We start from the raw sequence: 19203 nt of genomic DNA on the forward strand, positions 1-19203 counted from the left end.
GAGTACTATGCAGCCATAATGCTAACTGAAATAAGCCAGTCAGAGAAAGACAAGTACCATATGATTTCACTCATAGTTGAAATCTAATGAACAAAATAAACTAACAAACAAAATAGAAGTAAACTCACAGATAGAGAACAGACGGACAGCTGTCAGAGGAAGGGCCATTGGGGGGGGTGGGTTGAAAAGGGTGAAGGGATTAAGCAAAAAAAACCAAAAAAACTCATAAGCACAGACAACAGTAGGGTGATTAGCAGAGGGAAACGGGTGTAGGGGAAGAAACAAGAGGGTAAAGGAGGGATAAGTGGTGATGAAAGGAGAGTTGATTTGGGGTAGTGAACACACAATACAATATACAGCTGGTGTATTATAGAATTGTATGTAATTTTATTAACCAATGTCATCCCAATTAGTTCAATAAAAAATTTTAAAAAAGAGAGTCAGCTTATGACAGTCTGGTCAGTGCTGGTGAATAAGTAAAACAACTAGCAGATTTACAAAGAAAAAAGTCAGTAAGATATTTAATGTCAAATATCTTTCTTAGTTATCTTTTTATTTTCTCATTATGCTCATATGCTTGTTTAACAAAAAACAATATAGAATTTTTAAGAATGCCATAAGAACTATGAAATTAAAATATCATTGCTGTAAGTCTTTTTGGCTCACTGATCCAGAAAAATATGTACATTTATGAATTAAAAGGTTATAATCAATATCTGCTGCTTGGTATTTTCTTCCTAAGGTTTTCCTTTTGTTGGTTCATTTTTAACAAGTAGATTTAGCTAGCAAATTCAGCTTTAATCGTCACAGCTGTGAATATGTTAAGAGGCATTCCAGAACACAGGAGGAGGAAGGGAAGAGGGAAATTCCAAAAGGATGACTTGCTTACTAGGGAGATGATAAAAATCTAAACTAAATGTTGCCTTTACTTCACTCAAATATTCACAAAATATTCATGAAGTATTTTAAACACAGGTGAAGCCACTGGGGAAAAGTTTCCAAAATCCTGCTACCCACTTATTAATATCCAATACCCAACATGGAAAGTTAGCAAATAGAGACAGCACGTGTTGAAATTACTCTAAATGGTTTTTAACATTTGTGGCATTTTTACATTTTGCAGTTTATGACTCAAAAATTGCTATAAAATATATCGCATTCCTTTTTTAAAATTATATTTTATTTACTTTTTACAGAGAGGAAGGGAGAAGGGATAGATAGAAACATCGATGAGAGAGAAACATCAATCAGCTGCCTCCTGCACACGCCCTACCGGGAATGTGCCCGCAGTCAAGGTACATGTCCTTGACCAGAATCGAACCTGGGACCCTTCAGTCCGTAGGCCGACGCTCTATTCCACTGAGCCAAACCGGTCAGGGCAATATATCGCATTTCTTACGATAATAAAGAAAAAAAGTTCTGTTTTGTTTCAATTCTCCATTCATATCTACACAAAGCCACAATTTTCTTCTTGATTTACCAAAAATACAGTCCTCAGGAATATTATAGAAGTATGTTTTGGGGAATTTGCATCTGAAATATCATCAATCTGACATAAATTTTTAAAAATCCATGTTTTCTTTACAATAAAAGCAGCTACCACCTAAAAATTATGTTCAGGATCCTGATATTAATTTATACAGGTACTGTATATATTCCACATATTTCCAAAAAGAATTAGTGTTAATTTGACTAAATAGAATTATAGAAATTTTCAAGAATTCAAAGTCTAATCATTGATAAATGAAAACAAGTAACACTGACTTAGAACAAATGTCTGCATAGGAGAGCACTGTGTGAACACTATAAAAAGAAAGCAGAAAATCTTTTAAGAGCCAGTTTTTAATAACTCAAGAGAATTTTGACCAAAAAAAAGCTAACTTTTCTTTAACCCCCTTTTGGATTGTTAGGTATTATTAAGTAAGTCAAATACTATTAACAGATATACCTGAATTTTAGAAAGTGATTCGAAAGAGAATCTAACTGTATCCTTTTAGATATGTGGGAGATAGGTATATGGGTTTTGGTAGAATTCACAGATGATAAAACAAATCTTTGCCAAAAGTGATGAATGACAGATTATTCATTATTATCATCATGAGATTATGGAGACATACTGAAGTTTATAAATGTCAGAAAGTTCCTTTAAAAAATGTTATTACAATCCCAGGTCATACTCCAAAGATAATATTTGCATCAAGTATGTATCCCATTATACTCTCTGATGTGGGAACATTACTGGAACCCTGGGTTTGGTTGTGGCATAACCCCCACATTACAAGGGATTTGGCAAACAAGAGTATGTCCAGGGAAAGAATCAAAAGTGCTGAAATCTTTGAAAACTACACAATATAAGAACTGGTTGAAGGAACAGATTGTGTTTTGGCTGAAAAAGTCTCAAATAGGACATCCTAACTGTCTCCAATAAGTGGAGACTAGTTAAAAGGAAGGATTGGACTCAGGCTATTGTCCACGGAATAGAACTGAAACCAGTGGTTACAAGTGGTTGTGAGGAATATATGAAAATGTCTAACAAACAGGAATAAACTCCTGAAAGAAACAGGAAAGCACCTGAATACCAGGGATATGCAGTAGAAGGGAAATTGACTAGCGCTCAACTCCTGACCTTTTCACTCTTTTAGCTTTGGGAGCTTAGTCCTGTTACTAAGCTTCTCTGACTTTGTTTCCTTTTATATAAAATGGATATCCTTACCTTCCATGAAAGTAAGAATACTGAGATAAGGGAGAGGAAAGGCTGAACCAGATGGCTGCCATGGTTCTTTCAATTTCTAAGGCTCTACATATATTGTTCATCTCATGATGAGAAATTATTGGTAAAAATTTCATTTATTCAATATATAGGTATTGTGTATCTACTATGTGTAGGCACTTTGCTAGGGATACAAAAGTGAAAAAAATGCAAAATAATTTTTGCCCACATAGACCTTATATTTTGTGAAGAAGATGAACCATAAGCAAAACAAATATAATACATAGTATATTAGAAGATGACAACTACTATATAGAATAACAAAGAAACAAATTTGAAGTTTTAAATAGGATTCTGGGGAACTTCAAAGATATATTAATTTCATCAGTAATTAAAAAACTATTTTTATTATGAAATCCATTGGAAAATGTGGTGCCCTCAATCAAATCTTGTGATCCAAGTAATGTTTCAAATACTGTAACCTCATCAGAGAGTGTTATGGTCTAAATTATGTCCCCTCAAATTTATATGCTGACATCCTAACCTCCAGTTCTTCAGAATCTGACTGTAGTTGGAGATAAGGTTTTAAAGAGGTAATTAAGTTAATTGAGATCATTGGGATAGGTCTTAATCCAATATGACTAGTGTTATTAAAAGAAGAGGAGATCAGGACATAGACAAGGACAGAGGGATGACGATGTGAAGATACAGGGAGAAGATGACCATCTGCAAGCCGAGAGGCCTCAGGAGAAACCAAATCTGCTAGCACTCAGATCTATCTGCCTTCAGAATTGTGAGACAATAAAATTCTGCTATTTAAGCCACCCAGTCTGTGGTGCTTTCTTATGGAAGCCCCAGCAAACAAATACAGAGAATACTGTAGCATGTAAACCCAGTCTAAATATTAAGTTTAGGATAGCACAAGACTGCATAGTCATTTTGAAAATAACTCAGAATCTTTTATAAACTTTACGTTTAGAATTTACATGTAGATTTCAGTTTTCCTGTATTTATTCTCTCAACATTATATTGCATTGAAAATCTTAAACCTATTGGTTTCCTCCCAATATACTCTATTGAAAAGAGATAGTTTAACAAAAATATCACAAGGACTTCATAACCAATAAAAGCATGCTTATATGTGAACTTTCAAGATATGCAAAACATTTATTTTTCTATTAAGATAGGTATAAACTTATTGAAGTTTAAGATGGCAACTCATATCTTAAAGAATACTCATGTGCACAAAAAGGTATTAATACCAGAATTTATTTTCTCCCACCTCATTTGAATCTTCTTCCTTAATCGCAGCCTTGCTGTATACTTGTAATCAAGCTGGCCCCCTACTGATATGAGCACTCTGCATATCTATGCAGGACACAGTGGGTGTACACTTGAAATATTCTTTAAAGTTATTGTTTCCTATTCCTTTCCACTTCTATTAGATTTTCCTATTAATGAGATAAATTAGTTTTAGAGATTAAAACAATAAGTGAACATACTTACAGGTCCTGTTAATTTAGATGCTATTTCAAATTCTCCACCCTCCTCCATTAGTGCTTCTTCAGTCCCAGGTAAAGAATCTATTTTTACCAAAAGAACAAATAAGTTACAGTCACATATTGCTTAAATTTGATATACAAGCCTATTACAGGAAGGATATTAAAGTGACTGAACTGGTTGCTGAAAAAATTACAGTGTTTGTGAGTTAAAGTAGAGTGTAAAATATTTATTCAGCTTGAAGACAACCTATGGAAAATGTTATGAATTTTGAATGTAGAAGGACACAATGAAGTTAGAAATGGAATGTGCAAGAGCTGCTGTTATCTTGGATAGGGCAAACTTTCTTTTAGCATTTCATTCAGCTAATTGTTGGGACTTTAATGTTCTTTTTCTGGTTTGCAATTTTATATTTATTTGTTTTACCTATCAACTGTCTTCTTTTTTTCTTTACTGGCCACACAATGTAATTACCATTTTGTGTTCTTTCTCTTAAATGGGATAGGAAATTCTGAAAAGTTTGGAGAAGAGTGCATATTATTAAATGATGGAAAGTTTTCCATTTTAATGTATTAAGCAAGAAGTTGTGATTTCTTATCTTCAATAGATTGAGGAGTGAATGAGTAGTGACTTTCAAATATGTGAATAAAATTATGGCAACCCTTCCCATATGTCTGCTGAGTTAAATTAATTATGATGACAAGGATTTATACGGGTTATAAAAAATTCTGCAATAAGGACAGATATATAGAGAATCTAGAAATAGTCTGTACTTTAATACCTTCTATTCAAATAAAAAAAATCAGTAAAGAGGAAGACACTTTAAATGATTGGAGACTTCTAAAATTGATTTCTTATAATTATTAATATTTGAGAGTCATATGAATCCCTGAAAATTTTCCCTCAGATTCATGTAAATATGGAGACAGATTTTTCTGTTAATAAAATGTGTGCTCTGGGAAGAAAATGAGAGCATTAAATCTCTCAAGCCCATAACGGCCACTCAAGGAGACTATGGAAAGTTTAGCATAAAGCCGTAATTATACCGTAGCTTCTGAATCAGAATTTACATTCAGTAACCGCTATATTCTCAAGTTGTAAGCAAATTTAAAATTTTTACCTACCACCCTTCCAAACAGGCATTAAAAAGAAGGAAATTTTTGTTGACAAAATCAATACAGATGATGAAAATTACACCAAGTTCAAAAATATTAATGCACTAACAAAGAATACTTGAATCCTTATTTACTAAAACCCAATTGGTAAGAGTGACAATGTATAGACTTTGGATGTGTAAATTAGCATAAGTTTAAGTCCTCTAAGACTGAATTATAATCTACTGAACTGTGAGTAAATACTAGTGTAATTTTATCACTTACTCTATTTTTCCTGTTTTATTTGTGTTGAAACTCTTGAATAGATTATTAACTTAATAAATAATATTAAAATGTTCTATTCTGCATTACTAAGCAAATTATTTCATATGTAGGAGAAAACCAACCCTCTAGTGGATTTGCTGATTTTTTTAAGGTTAGAAATATTATATTATAACTAAGTTTTCAAGTTCTCAGTCAGTAATTCATGGTTTTAAAGAGGTATTGTCATTCTGATTGATTTTTTAATGTATGTATGTATTAATCAATTCATTCAACTATTTCTGTTTGTTTGTATACTCATTTATTCAACAAATACTATAAGTCACTAGAGACATTCTAGTAGGTGCTTCATAACAAAATATTTTTTTTATGAGGAGTGAATTCTGTTCTGTTCTTGTCTGGGTTCAATTCTTCCTGTTTATTGGTACAATATCTAGTGGGATAAAAAATATGAATTTGCCCAGCCAGTGTGACTCAGTGGTTGAGCATTGACCAAGGAACCAAGAGGTCATGGGTTTGATTCCCAGTCAGGGCACATGCCTAGGTTGCAACTCAACCCCCAATAGGGCATACAGAATGCAGGTGATAGATGAGGTTTCTCTCTCAAAAAAAAAAATCAATAAAAAACATTTGAAAACATAATGAATTCCATTCAATGTAATGTGAGACAACTGTGAGGTCCTGCCAGAATATTTTTGAATTTACATTCTAGGAGGGACAATATATATCCTAAAAAAATCTTAGTTTCATGCTTGGAGCTCCATTTTTTAAAGTATTTTAGTACATTGCTGATTAACAATAATTGGTGTGTGCATATGTGCGAACTACTTTGTCCTATGTACTTACTCTTTTATAAATCTATATGATTTTCAAAATACACTGAGGGGAAAATGATTCTCTAAGTTGATCAAATATTAGAACTTATCTTATCACTTCATTTTAGAGAAGAAGCAACTGGAACATAGAAAGATAAAGTGATTTTGCCAAATTCAAAGTTTCTGGCAGTACTTAAACTACAAACTAGCTCTGTTGTAATTGGCCATGCTGCTAGAAATTAGAAAACTCTAGACTTTAGCTTTATTCACCTTTTTCCTGCCATTATTTTTACTTTTGCTGTGTGTGTCACAATAGGCTTTTATGCACAAAATTATACCCATTCATAGAAATATTTTTTGAGCCAAATTCAGTGTGGATACAAAGCTGAAATAAAAATCACATTAGCACTTTCGAATAATATCAATAATATTGAATTATTGGATTTGGTTATTTTCTAACATAAGTGGAAAAGAATATATTGAATCAGAAACTCATGTTTTCAGATTTGTTCATTAAATCTACAGATACTTGAATGTCAAGAATGCAGAAGTTTAAGAAAGGACCTTAAACGTAATAAATACATTGTCCCCCAGTGGACACAAGTAAATATAATCAACATATTACTGGTGTATTGTTTAAATTTCCCCCAAAATTGAGTTTCTATAATTCTCAGTTATTATGAATATGATTGCTGAAGATACAGATTTGTAGATTGGTGGATTGGGGGTGGGGGGGGGTTGAGAGAATTTTAAAAAATAATGGGCCAGTAGTTAAGTAATATCTGTCTTATGTCAACAAATGGCCAACAAATGGCCAACATACTGCCCAACTTCTGCTGGCAGTGTTAAAAGTCTCACGTGTTTCATGTCACTAGTACTATAAGAGATTGAGTGCATGTAAACTATCATTATTTCATTATATTGTGGTACACTGGCGTTGGTGTATGTTCCCATCACCCTTTATTTTTAAATGTTTATTGGGTAATACTTGACATATAAAAAGCATATTCAAAATATATTTATGCATAGTATGTAGTGTATTTATATTACAAAACACGATGAAATAAACACCCAAGACACCACCTAATTTAAGAATTAGGACTTTTAAATAATCTTCATTTACCTTTGCACAACTTTCTTATCCCACCTCCTTGCTTCCTCTACCCACTGACAATAACCACCATTTTGAGCTTTTCATTTCCTTCTTTAAATACAGTTTTATCACTTATGTATGTCTTCTTAAGAACATACTACTTAGATTTGCTAGTTTTGAGCTTTTACATGAATTTAATTCTATGACTTGCTTTTTTTTCAATCAATACTATGCTTTTAAGATTTATTCAGCTGTGAGCTATAACATACTCTTATCAGTTGGGAGTCCTCGCTGCCATTTCAGATTGGTTACTTGAATTCAACTTCAGCGGGAGCACATTATGGAAAACACCAATTTCTACAAGTCAGGGCTTTCTCTTTTCAAAGAAACAGTTGGTAACATTTACTAGCATTCCACTAGTTTCATCCATCTTATATGTAATTGAAATGCGTTCAGTTTCCTACAATATAACAATTCCACAATGTCTACCCATTTTCCTCTTCGGGAGCAATACTAAGAAGGGTTGTTCACATTTCATGGTACAAGACTTGTTCCGCTAAGATATTTTCTTAGAAATGGAGTGCCTGGGTTTTAGATTATATAAATGTTTAAGATTTTAAGATAATGGAAGAGTTTCCAAAATTGTTTATGCCCACCTGTAGTGTATGACTTTTCTTTCATCTATGTCTTCACCAGCACTTGGTTTTGCCAAATTTCTTAGTTAATGGCAAACAATTGGTTATAACACAGCACCTCTTTGTGGTCTTAATTTGCTTTCCCTTGGTTACCAGAACATTAAGCATCCTTCAAATGTTCACTGGCCAATTGTGTTTCTCATCTTCCATGAAATGTCAATTCATACCTGTTGCTTATTTTTCTATTGTTTTTGATTTTTATTAAATTATAGATGTTCGGGGGATGGAGGGACTGAACAAAAAAAATTGTAGATGTTCTTTATGTATGTAATCTGAATATTAATATTTGATCAGTTACAAATATATTTCAAATATATTTTCTTACTTTGTGGAATAGCTATTCACTTTTTATGGCATTCTTTGATGAACAGTTTCTAACTTTCTATAGTTGATTTTTTTATTTTATAGTTAAGATTTTTTTCCATCTTGTTTAAGATGTCCTCCTCTATCCAGATGTAAAAAAAAAAATGTTTCTATTGTTTCTCTTTTAATTATCCCAGCTGGATGTCCAGCTGCTTCCTGCTAGAATACGGAATGGTGAAGCAGTGATGTACCTTTAATGCCATCGTAGTGACATTACACGTGCGTAATTATTCAGCAACCATTTTGAAGTGCCCTGCCATGAACTTCATATGCTAAGCTAAGGAGTCTGAATTTTGTAATATAAAAAAGAGGGGTGATATAAGCAGCTTTCTTTGTAAAAAAAAAAAAAAAGATAATGAGCTAAAGAGGGGTGAGACAGTACAAAGACTATTTGAGACAGTACAAACATGGCTGTTAAATTAGACAAAGAAAGAGGACAAACGCACAGACCAGGCAGCATCAGGGAAAATGAAGAGGACGCTGCCTGGGAAAGGCACTTCTGAAGGCACACTGACATGATTTGAGAACAATTCAATATAAGGATGAGAGAGGGAACTAAATCAATATAATATTGATACTTCTGGCAGGGAAGAATAAAGGGGTCCATGATGTGAGAATGGGAGTGAGCAATGTAAAGTACCCCAAGCAAGCTGGCATTAGTGACAAATTTTGGCAACAGCCAACATGTGGTTGACCTGTTTGTACCCAAAACAGGCACAGACATTAAGAGCCTGCTCCTCAGAATCCATATTCTTTTGCCCTTAACCTCCCGATACCGATCCTGAAGGAGGGGTACACATATGACAGGCAGCTATGTAAGTATTGTGGGATTGAAAACTTACTCAAAGAATCCAGGATTATTTCATCTGGAGAAGGAAGTATTTGTGTCATCTCCTCTGTTCTTTCTGCCAAATTGTCTCCTTGAAGTCTAAATAATTAAAAAAATAATTAGAAATAATTAGAAGTGTGAAGTACATTCCATAGGGGATTGGTACTAAATTCAGACATGCTTCTTCAAAGGAGAAATAAAATTGTACCAAAACCTTTGTAATATGGTGTTTTTGCTATACTACCCGTGAAAAGTCTTTCTTTTTTTCTCTCTCTCCTGTATACATGGGAAGGTTAGTTTAGGTAGAAACTGCTTTTCTTCTTGGCCTGATGGGAGGACAGTTTATAAGCAAATGTTTTGACTGAAACTACAAGGGAGCGAGTGAAATAAAAAAAAGAGCATATTCACCTGATTTCTGGGTCCAGTGTCATGAGAAGGTTTCCTTTCTACACAGAAGTTTACCAAACACAATTCTCTACATAAACCAAACCTGAGCGAAGGCCTGCAGATCAAGGTAAGTCTCAATAGTGGAAATAAAGATTCCTAATGCATGTGACTTCCCAGGCTCTCAGACACTGTGGCTTCTTCAGGAGAGCAAGGCTGTGTAGGTACTTTTATGACAGTATATTTCTGAGCCTTTCTATCCACATCTCTATGCTGAGAAAAATAGACTCGCAGAACCCAATTCAAACAGTCTGGGTTTATATTACACGGTGAACTACGCTATCAAAGGAGGAAGAGCGCATCAATGAATGTTGGAACTCTGTCCTAAGGACAACAGATTAAACTCTGCTAATGTTGGATGACATTACATCAAACAATCCAGAAACTGGAGTTTTTATCAGTTCTCTTACTTTTTTCTTGTATTTAGCTGAAGGCAAATGCCCTCACCGAAGAATATGAATAAACGCATAACACATAGCATTAACATTTTAAAAAACCAAGTACATTTCATAACTGTACCACTCTTAAAAATTAAAATTTTCAACTATTTTATATCTTTGCTTTTGTATGCCCCAGTGGAATCATGTAATAATTTGTATTTGACATCTGCATATTCAAACATATGCATGTCTTTCTCTACCTTTTGTGTAATAATACACATTATAAATTATATTTTAATTTGTATTCCTATATTCAATTCTACATGTTTCTGTATATAGTATACATTTATACTTACATGTATTCCCTTCAATACACACACACATATTTGCTAATACTATAAATAAGTAACAGCTAATTAAAGAATTTTCAAGTGTAACTTCCTGACAGTTATAACATTTTTTGGCCAAATATGTATATTTTATACATTTTTTAATTTTTCAACTATAGTTGATATTCAATATTATTCTTTATTTCATATATACAGCAAAGTGGTTAGAAAATAATGTACTTTACAGAGTGGTAGCCACCTGGTCTAATACCTATTTACTTCTATATTATTGACTATATTCCCTATGCTGTAATCTACGTCTCATTGACTATTCTGCAACTACCAATTTGTACTGCTTAATACCTTCATTTCTTTCACCCAGACCCCCAATCCCCCCCCTTCTGATAGCTGTCAGTCTATTCTCTGTGTCTATGAATCTGTTTCTATTTTGTTTATTTTGTTCATTAGATTCCACATATAAGTAAAACTATATGGTATTTGTCTTTCTCTGACTGGCTTATTTCACTCAGCATAATACCCTTGAATCCATCCATGCTGTCACGAAGGGTAAGAGTTCCTTCTTTCTTATGCCTGAATAGTATTCCATTGTGTAAATGTACCACAGCTTTTTTTTCATGCAAAATTATATTTATACAATAATTATATATACATACACTGTCAATATCAGACTTATCCAACATAGATATATTGAAGTAATTTGTAATTAGGGTTTAAATTTGATTATTTACTTAAACAGGCATCATTTGCATCAATGTTTTTATGTCAAAACATACAGAGTTAAATATCATAAAATGAAATGAAATATTTGAGTCCCACAAATAATTGCTGATGACTTTTTATGTACTGAGAAGATATATATGTCTCTCCTTCATCCCACCACTTATTACTTTCACTCTAATAGATTACTTATTTTCAAACAACATTTGCATCTATGAATGAAAAGAATAAAATCCTCAGATTATATTTGTTTTAGGTCTAAAACAAATATAACAAAGGAAGTGAAAAGGAATAAAAATATTTTTTTTGTACCACAGCTTTTTTATCCACTCATTTACTGATGGGCTATTGTAAATAACGCTGCAATAAACACAGGGATGCATATATTCTCTCAAATTAGTGTTTCGAGTTTCTGCAGAAATGTTCCCGGATGGCCAATATATATATGAAAAGATGTTCACATCACTAATCATAAGAGCAATGCAAATTAAAACCACAATGAGGTATCACCTCACACCTGCCAGAATGGCTGTTGTCCATAAAGTAAGAAACAACAAGTGTTGGCAAGGATATGGAGAAAAGGGAACCCTAGCACACTGTTGGTGGGAATGCAGATTGGTGTGACCAATATGGAAAACAGTGTGGAGGTTCCTCAAAACATTAAAATAAACTTTATACTTCTAGTTAATTTTTAAAATTTTACTTGAAAAAAACAACCCAACTTTTAAACGAATGTTTTAGCTATGTCTCAAATCTGCCCAACTATTTCTTCTTTTTAATAATAACTAGGATAAATACTTCACGAATCAACAATATATAAAATATTCTTTTTTGAGCTTTTTTCTAGCCCCACTTCACAAAAATTATCAAAGATAGGACGCATGTAGGTACATGAGATATTAAAAGGTATAAGTCAAAGTTGTTAAACATTGATAATGAGCTCTGACACATTTGGTCATTTAACATTAGGTTAAAAACCTAAATGGAAAATAAATCTCCATCAAAGGCAGGAAAAAAGCAATAAATAAATAAGTTGTAAATTTATTTTGCTCACTGCCAGCTTCAGTAAAAAGAAAAATTTATTTAACATTTATTAATATGCTCAATAATAAGCCAAATGTTGTGGAGATGAAAAGAAATGACAACTGTCCCTGATTTCACAGAGGCCACAATTTAGCTGAGCTGAAAAGACAAGTGGCCATGAAACAACCCAACAAGTTGGGTGGCCCTGAATCTGGCTCATCCTTGTTAAAGCAGTGCCCTCCAGATCCTTGAGAGTTGAGTTTACCGTGACTTGGCACCAACTCAACTGCGGAATGCTTCACAGCCTGCTATCCTTGAGTGCTCTGCCAATGTTTCCCAAGCTGTAATCCACACAGCACTACTTCTGTAAGAGGTTAATAGGTGCTATACAAACAAGGGTTCTGTGGGCAAGGCCAGGAAATATAGCCCAATCATAGTTACATCATTTTATTCCCTACAAGAGTTTTACTCAGACTCCTAAACTTTTTTTCTCTGCTTTCTAAAACTCCTTTTCTGTATTAAACACTCTTCCACATTCTCACCCTCTCAACAAAATGTGTCCTGCTCCTCCTTGTCATAAATGAAACCCTTTTCTCTTCTAAGAATATTACATCCCCCTTTTTCTCTAAGAGTACAGCTTCCTAAACTTCACCTCAGATAACAAGGGATTATAGATATTAACCTGTTATCTTTCTGCCATGAAAGCTTTGCTCAAGCTTAATTTTTTTCTTCAACTCAAGTGTTAGTATTATCTTGACTGATTTTCATGTTCATGTATATTTATCCACTGCTTCTTTTTTTAATTTTAAATTTAAAAAATTTAATCTTTATTGTTAAAAGTATTACATATCCCCCCTTTTCCCCCCATTGACCCTTTCTGGCATGCACCTGCCCCCTGCCCCAGGCCTTCACCACACCACTGTCTGTGTCCATGGGTTATTCATATATGCATACAAGTTCTTTGTTGGATCTCTTCCCTCCCACCCATCCAGCCCCTCTGAGATTTGACAGTCTGTTCCATGCTTCTATGTCTCTGGATCCATTTTATTCATTAGGTTCCACATATGAGTGAGATCATGTGATACTTGTCTTTCTCTGAGTGGCTTATTTTGCTTAGCAAAATACTCTACCGGTCCCTCCATACTGTCTCAAAGGGTAAGAGATCCTTCTTTTTTATTGCTGCATACTATTCCATAGTGTAAATGTACCACGATTTATAATAGTTAAGATCTGGAAATAGCCCAAGTGCCCATCAGTAGATGAGTGGATATCCTCTGGTTTCAAAGTCCCTCCATCTCAGATCTGGATATCTTCCCTCCATACCCCCTTCCCTAACCCAAAGACCGAGAACTCAGAATTGTCCTACTTCAGAAATTGTTAAATACAATGTTCAGTTCCCTAACAACAAACTCACCCCCTTTAGGCCCTTTCAATGCCCTTAACACTTCCTCTTAATTAGACATAGATCTCCATTTGCTCTAACTTTTCTCCGGGGTTTCTGGCCCCTCCTGATTCCCTTCCTGCCCTACTCAGCTGGATTGCTGTCTTCTCAGTTCCCATGGACCCATGTCCTTCTGCTATTACTGCCCAACCAGACCCAACCCTGTATTATTTTGCACATGTGCAGCTGAACAATGCTGGAGAAATCATGACCCTCTAAGAGTAGTGAGTATAAAACAAAGGTCCCTAACTTTGAATTTGGGCTTCTTGGTTTGTTTTCCTTTCTTCAAGTCCTCTCAAAGTTTTTTCAAAAAGTTCACCTGCCTTCTGTGTCATCCAGGAAAGTTATGTAATCTGGAATGAAGACCTTCTACTCCCCCTCACATAGAACCTACAAAAGTCTTCACCCGGACGTGTATTTACCTCTCATAGAGGGTGAGAGGCCCTCTCTCCTATCCAGGGGTGGGGAACCTTTTTTCTGCCAAGGGCCATTTGGATATTTATAACATCATTCGAGGGCCATGTGGAAAAGGCCATAAGAAGTGGACTGATCTGGATAAAGTCTGTAGCTGGAGCCAATAGTATATCTCATCAATTGGGCTTGAGTTGGTGAGAGAAAGGGAGGCGTAAACAATATCGCCATTTTCTGTCCTGAGCCATTGTGGAGGTAAGGAAACAGGGAAGAGAAAATCTAGTGCCAATTAAGTAGAATGTTCTTGGGGACATGATAAGTTTCAAAGGCATTTTAGACATGTTGGTGGAGGTGTAAAGTCACAGGTGGATATCCATGTGGAGATGCTGAACAGACTGGGTCCTAGGATGAGGCTTCCTCTTTCTGGGTTGCAAAATCTCTACAAAGAACTTCAGAATGTGGGATTCTACACTTTTTATTAAAATATGTTTTATTGAGAGAGAAAGAGAGAGAGAGAGAGAGAGAGAGAGAGAGAGAGAGAGAGAGAGAGGAAGGGAGAGGGAGAAAGAGAGCAACAGCAATATGAGAGAGATACATCAATCCACAGCCTCCCGCAACCCAACCCCCCCACCTGGATGTACCCTGATGGGGAATCAAACCAGCAAACCTTTGGTATAAAAGTTAATGCCCAACCAACCGAGCCACACCAGCCAGGGTGACATTCTACTCTATAATTTAGCTATTTTGAAGAATATGATACTCTATTGCACTGGAAAATAAATTGTGTATCATAATACATGTTGATTAGGCCAGGGGAACCACAATAAGCAGTTTTGGTTTTAAGGCATTTTGGACCATTATCTTCAAAGGGTTAGAAAATTAACTTATCTTTCCCCTCCAAAGTCTGCTTTTAATTCACAAAGCCTCTTTTATACCATCAGTAATTGAGTTATTTCTAAGCCTCTTTCTAAATGTTCATTTTCCATTGTAAGATTCCATGGGTCTCCAGCATTATTTTTTTGAGGGAAATTATAACAACTTATTTGTCGCTGACCCAATTTTGAAGTTTTAAAAAAAGCCAAAATTGTCATCAACATAAAAAAATGTACTGGAAGCCTCAGAAGCAAAACCCTCTTTTGAATAAGGAGTCCGCAATCTGGCTGGAGTCCTGTGTGTCTTTGCATGATCTCTCCAATTAACGCGGAGAACGTCCTGAAGTCAGAGACCAGGCCTGACACCAGCAGGGCTTGGCACATTAATTCGCATCTCTGTTCCCCAGAATAACCATCTCACTTACATGGCAGCTATCTGAAGTCACTAACCACTGCTATATGTTTCTACCCCGAAAAATGTCGCAGCAGCACTGTGGAACGCTGCCTCCCTTGCCCCTTGTCCAGCTCTTCGGGGTATTAATTATTTGGACCTTCTTCCTCTCGCTCCTTTTCCAAACCCTTGACTCCATCTAGGCATTCTTGCTTGCCCTGGCCATGCCAGTTTGACCCTTGGGTGCTTACTTTGACTCCGTCCCTTGGACACTGTCCCTCTGGTCCTCTTAGAGCAGTGGTCGGCAAACTGCGGCTCGCGAGCCACATGCGGCTCTTTGGCCCCTTGAGTGTGGCCACGAAGTTTCAATTGCTCGCCCGCACGTGGTATTTTGTGGAAGAGCCACACTCAAGGGGCCACTGTTTGCCGGCCACTGTCTTCGAGCATTCTCTGTGGCTCAAACACAGCTTTATGTCCCAGCAAATACCCTGTCCCCACCCATCTCCTTCGCCAAAAGAAAATGCCTAGCAACACCTAGATTTTCCTCCTTATTTTAGTACTGTATTGATTTCAAGATCTTCCTCCTAGCATTCACTGGTAGGCAGTCTTGCTTTTTCTTGACTCCCACTGTTTGTGTGACATGAGGATAAGTAACAGTACATCGAGATGAAGCACCTTTCTCCTGAGAGCAGAATGGGTTAGAATAACATTCTCCTTCACCAGAGGGCTGTCTTTATATTCTGCGTTTTAAATTCTCTCTCAGTGACAAGCACCTCTGAACATTCACCTCTAAAATGTCATGATTGATGGTGACATAGAGATAAAAACCATGCTCTTTCCTGTTCAATTTCCCTTTTAACTTCCTATCTCCTGAAAGTGAGATATGTGGACCAGCAAACCATCTGTAGCTCTAATCAAATTTATAGTTCTCTCCTGCATACCTGAGTGCAGACATGTAGCTGCCATCGGTGGCCTTATCTCCGCGGCTAATTACCCTCCTGGCAGCGGCTTCAGAATTTCAAAACCAAATCTAAGGAGAGTGCACACGGCGAATAGATATGTGGTGTTTTCAGTCTTTCCTGCTTTACCTCAACTCGAATGTAAAATGTCAACCCACAGTCAGGTCCAGCAGATAAGGCCCCGGGCAGAACTGATTCTTTGCATACCTTGGGAGAGTACAGATTTTCCAGGCGGATAGGGCTGGAATGTGGGTCACCGACTCACACACCTTGGCCAGGTTATTATTCACACAAAGGACGAGCCTGGGAACTTCACAACCATCCTGAAATCTGAGGCAGCTACGAGAAAGGATTAAACTCAAATTGCCAGACCTCTCTGGAACTAAAGAAACTCCAAAAGAAAGCAGCCAAACACATGATGTCTGAGCCCGAAGGAGCCCTGGGCACCAGCAACCTCAGGCTTCCTTCCCCCGCACTGTTCATGCACACTCCCAACTAGACTTCACGTCCGTCAAGTGATCTGGCAAAAGTGTGGTTCTCTCATAGCTTGAGGGAACGCTTTAAACATCTACCTAAAGGTACCTAGGAGGAGTGCAATGGTATTTGCTGTGAATACATGATTGTGCATATCCTTACTTTTTGAATTGTATTAGCATTAGTATCAGTATCACATAACTTTATAATTGATTTTAAGACTCGGACATTCATAAAGTTACTCTTCATCATGTTTTCTCTTGCTTCACTTCTGAAATTCACTTTGTTGGTCTGTGACGTATCTCAGTAACACAAGAGGGCTATAGTGAGAGCCTGATATTTTGGATCCATGAAGCTCTCTGGATGCCTTTCTCATGAATATCAAGGATGTACACTGTAATGATGTGTTCAGTCATTATCATTCTTGTTATTTTAATTCATAATTGAATTGTAAGTTCGGTAAGGGCAGCAACTGTATTATAGACACTTTGTGTGAAAAAGAAAAATCTACCTAAATAGAAGTAGGCAGTTAGGTCCTTATTTGACACTGTAGAGAAGGGGCTCTTCAGTTTTTAGGGTGCACTGGAATCACTGGGAGAGATTCTGAAAACAGGGGTTGCCGGGCTCCACCCAGAGTTTCGGATTCAGCAGGTCGGGAGCATAGCCCCAGAATCCGTGTTTCTACCCAGGTCCCTGGAGTTTCTGATCCCTCTGACTGGGGGCCAGCCCCCTCTAGTTGCCCTCTATAGTGACAGCTAGGGAAGGCGAGGGGCCCCCATCCATCCTCACTGTGGCTGCAGTATTGCACTGTGCCTCAAATGCCAAAAAGAGAGAAGACGCCACCAGAGGATGTTGCTGTGTATCTTTCACTTGCTGGGTATTGACTTTTAGCTGAACTCTACATTTTATTCCCCACCAGGTCTGATTGCACCTGACCGAGGCTGCAGATCTCAGAGTCGGCCTCCATCAGAGAATGGCTTGGTCAGCAGGCATCTAGTTTAGGAGCAGCTGTGAAGAGTCTTCTAAAGCTCTGATTTCTAACACGCTGAAATGTGGGACTGTGTGGGAGCCAAAACACTCTTTGAAATACTGCCAAAACTTTGTTCCTTCCTCCGCCAGCCCTTCGTTTAATCAGAGACCCCTTTACTCGTGGTTCTGAAACTGACGGCTGCCTCACAGATGTACCTGATGGAAGACCACCCCATCTTCTGTCTGTCCCCTGGAAGCATCTGTCAGGTGGCTGACTTAGGTTGTATGTTGCCAATCTTGCCCTTGCTCTGTGGTTGAGAGCACACCAAACACTGTTAGACTTTTCAATGCTATAGCCCCGGGCATCGCAATAGTTGTGCTGCTGCCTTAGTCAGATGCTTTGTGTTCATTTCGTTGCTTTTTCCATTGCATAAGATTTGGGAAAATTGAAATTAAGTTGTGATAACTAGTGGAATTATGAGGCATGCTGAAATTCCCAAATTACAGGTCATATTACTTGGTACCAGAGAGAGGTGATCTTTTAGCAGGATTCTACCTGCCCACAGATGGCAATTGAGAGAATGCTGCCAGTGAGAGGAGTACCACAAATTCTGAGAAAAACGTTAAAAGATATAGAACCAGCATGAAGGAATGAACCACAGGGAGCCCCACAGCAATCCTTCTTCATAAAGCTGTATATTTTTGTGAGGAATAATAAAGCCCCATCAAGTTCCATCTAATTAGGAAGAGCAGGAGGTAAAGGATGGAAAAATCTGAGATTTCCTTAGAAACCTGAAAGCACTGTATTCTGAGGTTGCAGCCTCAGGAAGGTGAGCTGGCATGCTTCCTCATCAGGTGTGGGGCATTCCCAAGGGGGGTTTGATCACTTGACTCCTCCAGTAGAACACAGTCGAATGTAAGGCATTTAAGCAAAGAAACATAACTTGGTCTCTCTTTCCTTATTTCCCCCACTTCAATGCTTTACTTTTTGCTTTAATATAGCACCGATGTTTATAGCCAATAAATAGTTGCAATTTGAATGTCTTACTTCAGTACTACCTCCAAGAATTATATATTTTCTAGGTTTAAGTTTGGTGGGGCACGGAGCTTGGCTTGTTTGTTTTAAACAGAACCCTGTGTGGTAAATACAAACTTGGATAACAAATGGCTTTTTAATAACTAGATATTAAATTGCCTTGTGTTTTAGTATTTAAACATCATGCTGAAATTTGCAAATAAGCAAGTTGATGATCTGAGAACAAGGTTGATTTGGGAAATAAGAACATGGAGTCCTTAAAGAGATTATACCAGAACAGATAAAGACCTTCCTTCACTCTTTTAACAATGCTTTTAAAATTCTTAAGAAGGACAATACTGAATACAAATGTCTA

The 19203-nt window shown here is 36.6% G+C and overlaps 1 protein-coding gene across 1 annotated transcript in view; it reads right to left on the reverse strand.

Moving 5' to 3' along the window:
- Positions 1 to 19203, reverse strand: part of C17H8orf34 (chromosome 17 C8orf34 homolog) — a 250888-nt gene that overhangs the window by 62713 nt on the left and 168972 nt on the right. Inside the window, 2 exon segments of the mRNA XM_059673058.1 lie at positions 4217 to 4293; positions 9395 to 9480. Of these exon segments, the coding sequence (XP_059529041.1) occupies positions 4217 to 4293; positions 9395 to 9480 (163 nt within the window).

Source organism: Myotis daubentonii, chromosome 17, assembly GCF_963259705.1.
Source record: "Myotis daubentonii chromosome 17, mMyoDau2.1, whole genome shotgun sequence".
Classification (NCBI taxonomy): Eukaryota; Metazoa; Chordata; class Mammalia; order Chiroptera; family Vespertilionidae; genus Myotis; species Myotis daubentonii.